Source organism: Chenopodium album, chromosome 21 (genome assembly GCF_948465745.1).
Source record: "Chenopodium album chromosome 21, dcCheAlbu1.1, whole genome shotgun sequence".
Lineage (NCBI taxonomy): Eukaryota > Viridiplantae > Streptophyta > Magnoliopsida > Caryophyllales > Amaranthaceae > Chenopodium > Chenopodium album.
Genome location: NC_137854.1, coordinates 6,062,315 through 6,070,815, shown reverse-complemented (window position 1 = coordinate 6,070,815; position 8,501 = coordinate 6,062,315). Strand labels below are relative to the sequence as shown.

The following is an 8,501-nucleotide window of genomic DNA, read 5'->3' as shown; positions in this document are numbered from 1 at the left end:
TCAAAGTCATCAAATTACACATCTAAGGCATGTTTGGCATTATGTTTTAAGTAGCTTTTAGGCCCCGTTCACTTTACTTCATTTTTCTAAACACGCCTTTACACACGCAAACAACTACAGTACAAGGATATTATTTTATTTTTATGGTGTTCCACCCAGTTCACCCTTAGGGCTAATCCAGAGTTGAGGATCAGATATGGGTGGTTAGATTACAGTCTCCTCCCAATTGTTGTTGTGGGGGGATCAGACACGAGTCCTCTCTACCAAGTGTAGTCTCAATCACCACTAAGACCCTATTCTTTTGAGCTTCTGGGCAGAGCAGAGCAGAGCAGATTTCAGCAAAGCAGAGCAGAGCAGAGCAGATTTCAGCAAAGCAGAGCAGAGCAGATTTCAGCAAAGCAGAGCAGAGCAGATTGAAGCAGAGCAAAGCAGAGCCGAGCAGAGCATATTTCATTACTATTATTATTATTATTATTATTATTATTAATTTTTTCTTTTTTTTTATTATTATCATTATTATTATTATTATTACTAATATTGTTATTATTATTATTATTATTATTATTATTATTATTATTACTACTACTACTACTACTAATACTATAATAATAATTGTAATGCTTTATTATTGTTATTAAATATTAAATATTATTATTATTATTAATAATTTTAATAATATTAAATATTAATTATATTATTATTATTAATTATATTATTATTATTAATTATACTATTATTAATATTAATATTATTATTATTAAATATTAATTAATATTATTATTAAATATTAATTAATATTATTATTAAATATCAATTATATTATTATTATTAAATATCAATTATATACTTCCTCCGTTTTCTTTTACTTGCAACACACCTTTTAAGCACGCAGTTTTAGGAGATGATTAGTGAGGGTAAACGAGCGATTTTATCAATATAATTTTTACACGAAAATTAGAATAGAGTTAAGTATCATTTGTAAAAATTATAATGAAAAATTTGTCCATTTACATAACATAAACCAGAGCTCAAAACACGTGCCACAAGGCTATGTTGCAAGTAAAAGAAAACGGAGGAAGTATTATTATTAATAAATATTACTTATTATTAATAAATATTATTTATTTATTTATTATTATTAAATATTAATTATTATTATCATTAAGTATTAATTATTTATTATTATTTTTATTAAATATACATTATTATTATAATAATTCAATATTAAGTATTAATTTTAAGCAGAGCACAGCAGAGTAGAGCAGAGCAGATTGAAGCAGAGTAAAACAGAGCAGAGCAAATTTCAGCAGAGCAGAGCAAAGCAGAGCAGATTTCAGCAGAGCAAAGCAGAGCAGAGCAGCTCTAAAGAACGGGGCCTAAACCACCATCCAATTGGTATAATACAAGGATATTATAACTACTCAACACTTCATGTTTTCTAATAAAAAATGTTTAGATTTGATATGAAATTGGTTAAACTTGAACCTACACTTTTTCTTTTAAGAAACATACACAATTACACTTTAGGTGTTGTTTGGTTGGCTTAATTTCTTGTGGGCAATCAAAATTCCCATAAATTTCATTTTGGGTTTGTTGTTTGGTTGATACAAAAAAGTAAAAATGGGGACAATGCCAATTCATTAGAATTTTAACTTCCCTTAAAAACATAGGATTTAACTTACCCAACCCCACTTGGTAAGTTACAATTCCTATGGGAATTTATATCCTCCATTTTCAACCAAACAAAATTCATGAATTCCCATGATTTTTTATAAAGGAACATTTTCAACAAAACAAAATTCATGAATTCCCATAATTTTTTTTAAAAGAATTTAATTCCTACAAATTGTAATTTCATGGGAATTTACACTTCGCTAATGAACCAAACGACCCCTTAATCTCTTATTCTTCACGAACGCTTGACGGAGTGTAGACGTGTAGTAAACTTCGTAAACACAGCGCTTTGCCGGCATTGCCGCTTTGTCCAAAACAAAATATAGCTTGTGAAAGAACGAAATAGGAGACGACGTCATAACCATAAATCATGGCGGAAGTCGAAGATTCAAAGCAAGCAATAGGGCAAGAACAGCAGCAACAGGAAGAAGAAGAAGCAGCACATGAAAATGGAGGAATTAAAGAGGAAATGAAGCCATGGGAGCAACACTCTGCTGTCATATGCATTCCTCGCTTTGATTACAACGCTCCTTCTTCTCTCCTCCTAAATTCTCATTCTGGGTTTCTCATTACTTGCCCTATCAGTAAGTTCTAATTCACCCTTTTCTCTCTCCTTCTTCCCTCTTTAATGGGTTATTGAATTTCATGCTATATTTTGTTTCTTGGTGAATTGGGGTATTGGGTTTTGGTTTAATTTGATTGATTTTTGATTATTTACAGCTTTGGTTATCCAATATTAAATTTTGATGGGTGAAATTAGGATGAAATTATGATTCAAGAAGTTAAATTGATTGCTAGGGTTTAATATATTGTTGGGTTATGATGAATTGTTCAATGTTAATATTACAATGATGGAAAGTTGGAATCTTTGCTGTATGAGTATTTGGATTATTCATGTAGGCTTTCGTAGGTTAATGTTGATACCAGTAAATTGTTATTGAGATATTTATGTATATAAAGCTCAAGTCTTTATAACGAAGGAGCTTTATTGACAAAATGTATGATTCTATGAATAGGAAAACAATCCGAGAAATATTGGACCCTATCTTGTGGTTTTGTAACCCTAATTTTGTTGAGGATGTCAGCGCTTTGAGCGACATTGTAGGATATAGTAGGAATACCTAGTTATTCTTGTTCTATGAGAAGAGAAGCATAATTGTTGGCTGGGAAATTTTGTTGATAGTTTGTATGGATGAATTGTGTGTCTCTTACTACTCTCTTCATATCGTAACTGTCTTTAAATATGTTCTTTAGAAAAGATATCATTTGGGTGAATCATGTTGTGAAAAACTCTATTGGCTGACAAAAAAACTTTATTCAAAATGCCAATCCCGGATTATGTTGTGAAATATTTTCCTCTCGTATTTGAGATGAACTTGGCTCTTAAAAAACTTCTTGCTTTACAGAGAGGGAGAAGAGTGCAACAAAAGAAGCTATATCTATTCTTGGAAAGGTAATTTCTTGAGAATCTTCACATAATTTACATCTGTTTTTTGTTTATTTGATTTCACTTAGCTGTACATGTTGCAATTGTTTTTTCACAAAATCTATATGAAGCTGCCTATCAAATCAAGGATGTATGGATATGCATCTCGTTAAGTTGTGAGTCTTTAATTATGTTGGCCTTAGACTAAAAAGGCTTCACTGCAATAGTAGCAAATTGTGTCCTAAGTTGGTGCTCATGTCACTACTTAATCTTGTCTTAGGTGAGAACATGGTTGAACCTTTTAGAGTACTTATATCATGTATCATGTTAGAGAAGCTTGAAGACATTGGAATGCCATTACTGTGACAAACTTTAGTCTGTGGTCCTTTTAGTGTTCTAATCCCCAAGTACTACGTAATATTTCCTAATTTACAGTAAATTAGTGTTAGCAAGTAGATTGAGTTAAGCTGGTAAGGAGGTAAAGTTACTGGTGAAAATTCAAAGTTATATACTTTTATGTATTTTTGAGATTATAGTTTGTCTGTGTCCCAAAAAAAGTGAAAAACACTGCCCAATTTGCTATTAGTAAATTTTTTTTACTTAATCTTGGTGGTCCAAATTCACCGCCATCTTGTAGTTAGACTACAATCTACGATATTTTGATAAGTGATTCTATCATTCTCCTGCAGTTTGAAACTTATGGGAGGCACTTCGACGGCCTAGAAACATCTGAAATGTTATGAAAATTGAAGGAATTAGAGGGTGTAGATTTCCTGAAATTCCTGGAAAGCACTACCTAAAAGTATTCACAATATAAGAGTTGCAAAGTTATTGTTATATCTCCTTTAAAAAGAACAGTAACAGCTCTATTTTAATTTGCTACAGGCTAATTTAGGTGTGTATATTTTCAAAGCCCTTTCCTGGGGTATTAAGAAAACATGTGAGTTGGATCATGAGTGGCCTGGAAGGGTGATAATGATTGTTTGCTATTATTGATGGCATGATGCAGATGAAAAATAATTTAATTGGTTGTATCAACAAAGATCGTCTTCTTTTTCCCTATGTCCATTCTATTTCCTAGTGAGTAGTGACTGTCAATGCCGTTGGAATACTCACGGTTGAAGTATGGGATGGTTTTGCAGTATATTGAATCCAGTGGTAGTGACGACTCTAGAGAGTCTAATTCCAGCGAAGATGTTAAAAGAAGGAAAGTTGACGGGGTAGAGGGAGGCTCTGCTGCAGCTATCACTAGTAATATACTGAAATTTGATTTCTTAATCCTCATGACCAATTACAAAATTTAGCTGAGCATTGGTTTAACAACTATTTTGATTTGGAATTTCAATATATCTGTGTAGGTGAATTGTCAAAAGATGATTCTCAATCTTTTAGAGCAACGGATGATTCTGCAAAACAAACTCCTAGTCTTTTGCTCGTAAAGGTGACAAGAAGTGGCTTGGTTCTCTTTACATTCCCCAAAGGCAGTTCTTTTGATCCGGTCAGCATAGTCACCCAATTAAATCAATCCTTAGAATCAGGAGAGGTAAAACGACCACTGTAAGTACTTGGGCTAAGATATCGTTTTTAAATTTCTATTTTTGTCGTTTTATTACACAGTAGTTTTCCAACGTGTTATTTAATCCAATTTCTCTTGTTGCTTTGTTTTAGTGCCGATTTACCCGTTTATATCTTTAATTATTTCAATATTTGCTCCAAACCACCAGTAATGAAGCTTTTAGGCCTGGGCATGTCGTATACTTGTGCATTTAGTCCTCTATCCAAGAAAGATTATGGCCAACAAGAATAATGTAGAAAATCAGATGGGTTCGGTGGTCATATGTTTGAAAATCATGAGATACAATAATTGGGGTTAGACCACATCCGAAGTTATCTGTCTGAGGCAAAGGCTATAAGTCAAACTTAAAAGTTGCCCTCTAGATGCCATTGGAGATAGTTGACATAATATTGGAGGAAATAACCCTGATCAGATGCATCTTCCAGGGATGTACAGGGTGTATATTGGCCATGTTAAAGTTAACAATAACTTGGGAAAGCCTCAGGGATTGTCTTAGACTCTAAGGACCAGCTTTCTATTTGTTACCGCACCCAAGATTGACCACCTAGGCAAATGTAGCAAGTGCTGGCTAAGTTTGAGGGGAAGTCTCTGAGGGGTCCTACGCATCTTTTAGGAACACCGGAGTCCATATTGGCTATTTTGATCATAGATGACTTCAGATCCACAATTGTCTCATAAAACCCCAGTCGCTTATGGTTGTTTGAGCTTTTTTTTTGAAGTTTGGTAGAAACTGCTGATTAATACTTGTGTATTAAAGGGGAAGTGTTATTGATTACCCTAACATCCAAGGATTTGTGTATGAGAAAACCTAATGTTGGAATTATATGTGCATATATGATGTCAATTGTGTAGAATTAGTTTTCAGTTCTCCAATTGCGTTTTTTAAACAACTCTTTTCACTCTGCACTCTCTACTGTTGGCTTCATTTTAAACCAGTGTCAAATACTATGCCCAGTTTATATATCTCCCTAATAATTATCTATTAAGCAAGTGTAGTCCCTCTCTGCAGCTGGTGCCATCGAATTTTCCCTATTCAAGCTACTTGTAGGTTGAATGAAAAGGAAGTCGGTACTACTGTGTCAAATCTCGTACTCAAGTACGTCAATGACAAAAGTTACAGATCTACTAAACCTCTAAAGGTGAGCATACTTAAATTTTAGCTTTGCGGTCAAGTATTGCAGTGATTTTTCTATCCAATGGAGACTTTCCTTTACAAGCCAATCTTGGGTATCTGACCAAAATATAAAACTCTCCGTTGTCTGCTTTTCTGTTTGGAGGCCAAGGAACCACTTGTATCTTGCAAATTGGCTTCCTAACTAGGTTAGTCGTAGGATGATTTCTGTTTGATCTTGATGCACCACCTTTGCTTTGTTGTCTTTAGTTTGCAGTTAGCTATAGTAGAAGAGGAATCGAAGAGACAGAGATGAAAACTTCAAAAGATAAAACAAGCGATCCTAATCTTTGTGTATTGCTAGATCGAAATAAGTGCTTCTCCATTGTAGCGGGTGCTGTAAAAGGGGCTGTATCAGATTCAACCGTGGACCTTAAATCCCCACAGGTTGTTAGCTCTCAATTCAATCTATGAACCGTTGTCATTTTTCATGCCAAAATGAAATATGTTTTGATGTGTGTGTTTATGTTTTGCAGCTTTGTATTTTCATTGAGCTTCTTCCATTGTCTGGGGTGCCAAATGGCTCACTGATTGTTGCCGTTTCAGTCCTTTCTGGAGACCTTGTCAGCACCAAGCCACGGCTTTGTGTTAAATCTTTGGTCCTTGATCCTAAAGCTAAAACAAAAGCGTCTTAACTCTTAAACAAGGCTTGATCATCCGCATCATTTAAGGCTTCAGACAGGGTTTGTCACAGAAATTTTGCAAGTAAAATTGGCTGCCAACCCAAGTGTGATCAGAGTACCAGTTTAAAGTTAACTTTTTTTCGTTGTCTTTCCTTTGGTTTTTTTGCTCCTTGATAGAAAAATTTTGAGTTATCCAAATTTACAGAATTACAGTAGAGAATCTGAGGGTGAGAGCCTATACTGTACCCCCATAAGGGCCATAACGTCATGCTTCGGCTGGCATAACGGTATAAAAGTGCGTAGCCCAATTGTATTATCTAGCTGTTAGGTAGGTTGATTTATCTGATGAAGTTGATTAATGAAACTTCTTGTATGTTCATAATATGAAGCTTTTACCTAATCTTCTTGTCTTTTGGATATAAATAAAGTTAATGTAGGTTTTCCTTGTGTGAAAATACAATGTTAAAAAGACAATTTCTTCGTCTCTGGTGTTGAAACTGGGGTGACGCATGTCACAAATTCCCAACTTAATATCAAGTTCTTATATGAAGGTTGGGACAATATGAAAACGAATGTTGAATTCCGAATAGAGTAATAACAAGGAAGAAAGCAACATGGAAATGAACTACCATACTTACCATTTATAATCTCTTATTTTTGGAGATTACATGGCTAATATATGAGTTTACGTGGCTAATCTACAACCAGTTCATAAAATTTGACTTCACTACAATAGTGTTAACATTGATGGTATCAATACCAAAACAGTGTTTACAGTTGTAAATCATTAAAATTTAAAAATGAAGTTTAATTGTTCAATTGTATTATTGTTGAGAATATTGACATAGATTTACAATGTTTGATAAGCTGGTCCAAGGTACAAACAAATGTTGTTTTTTGAATTCACTACCTACTACTGTATTAATGTGTGAATATGTCTAACTTAGTAACTTGTCTTTGTCTAATTGTCTATGCTATCTACTTATCTAGTAACGGGACCTAGGAAGACATTCTCTCCCATAATGAACTTTGTAATACATTTTTTGTATTTTGGAATATCTCTACAAAAATCAATAAGTAGTATATTAGTCCTGTATAATGTATGTATGCTAAAACCAAGCAAAGCTTGGTGGAGTTGGCGGGAAATTCACCTTGTGACTTTGAGGTTACAAGTTGGAGCCCCACCAATTTCAAAATGCTTGGGAGTAGAGGGATTCCCTTACCTCCCCCCTCTACTCGCAAGCGATGAACACCTTAATTTACAGGGGTTTCCATCCTATAACTAATTTGGTAATTGAAGAAGTAATAAACTGATTCCTCAAACTAATAAAGTGGTTCATCAATCAATCCTCCCATTGTTCAACATGGGATAACAGTTTCATTCGTATGTTTGTTAATGGGATTTCAACATATAAGGCTTAGTTGGAAGCCATTACAATTTGGATTAAACCCTACAATCTCAATTTTGCGATTATTCTCCTTATTTTTTCTAAAGGTAATTTGTAAACTTTCTTTTTTAGGAAAGAAGAAAAAATAGGTTTTTATTTTTTTTAATAGATAAAATCATATGTGTATACGTACGGAGCATATACTCCGCAATTGAGGTGTAAAAATCCAATCTGAAACCGACCAAGAAAAAAGCAAATTCATATTTCGATTGAACACAATAATCTAGCATAATTCAAGTTTAAAATAAATTCTATCCGATCCGACTTTAATGAACTCAACTTGCACACCCAAATTGACACCTTTGAGTACGCAATGAGTTGTTGCCTGTTGGATAGCCTTTTTGGGATATTGTACTATATTTATTTATTTTTGTGATGGTTTGTGGACTGATTTTACTACTATTGTAGGGTCCAGCAATCCTAATAGGTGATTACCATACTCTAATCATGCAGTACGTGATTTATAGAAGGTACTCCTTATGAATAAGTTTGGTTTACTTTAATACTAAACATAAGATATAATAAGACCAGTACTCCAACTAGTTAATGACTTGATTTAATCAACTAAAATTTCATTAATTTT

The 8,501-nt window shown here is 33.6% G+C and overlaps 1 protein-coding gene across 1 annotated transcript; it reads left to right on the top strand.

The window, feature by feature from the left end:
* The first annotated feature begins 2,044 nt into the window (after nucleotides 1-2,044).
* LOC145602768 (uncharacterized) lies at nucleotides 2,045-6,870 on the top strand. Its single transcript, XM_081658924.1, has 7 exons — nucleotides 2,045-2,258; nucleotides 3,081-3,127; nucleotides 4,243-4,351; nucleotides 4,459-4,657; nucleotides 5,686-5,815; nucleotides 6,058-6,234; nucleotides 6,324-6,870. Exons 1-7 carry the CDS (start codon nucleotides 2,045-2,047, stop codon nucleotides 6,480-6,482), a joined length of 1,035 nt encoding a protein of 344 aa, XP_081515050.1. The 3' UTR covers nucleotides 6,483-6,870.
* Nucleotides 6,871-8,501: the final 1,631 nt, after the last annotated feature.

Excerpts from the sequence above, each read along its gene's own strand:
- LOC145602768 (XM_081658924.1), top strand. The coding sequence starts at position 2,045 with ATGGCGGAAGTCGAAGATTCAAAGCAAGCAATAGGGCAAGAACAGCAG. Across the intron at positions 5,816-6,057 it reads GATCTACTAAACCTCTAAAG|TTTGCAGTTAGCTATAGTAG; the intron begins GTGAGCATACTT and ends TGTTGTCTTTAG. Across the intron at positions 6,235-6,323 it reads TGGACCTTAAATCCCCACAG|CTTTGTATTTTCATTGAGCT; the intron begins GTTGTTAGCTCT and ends TATGTTTTGCAG.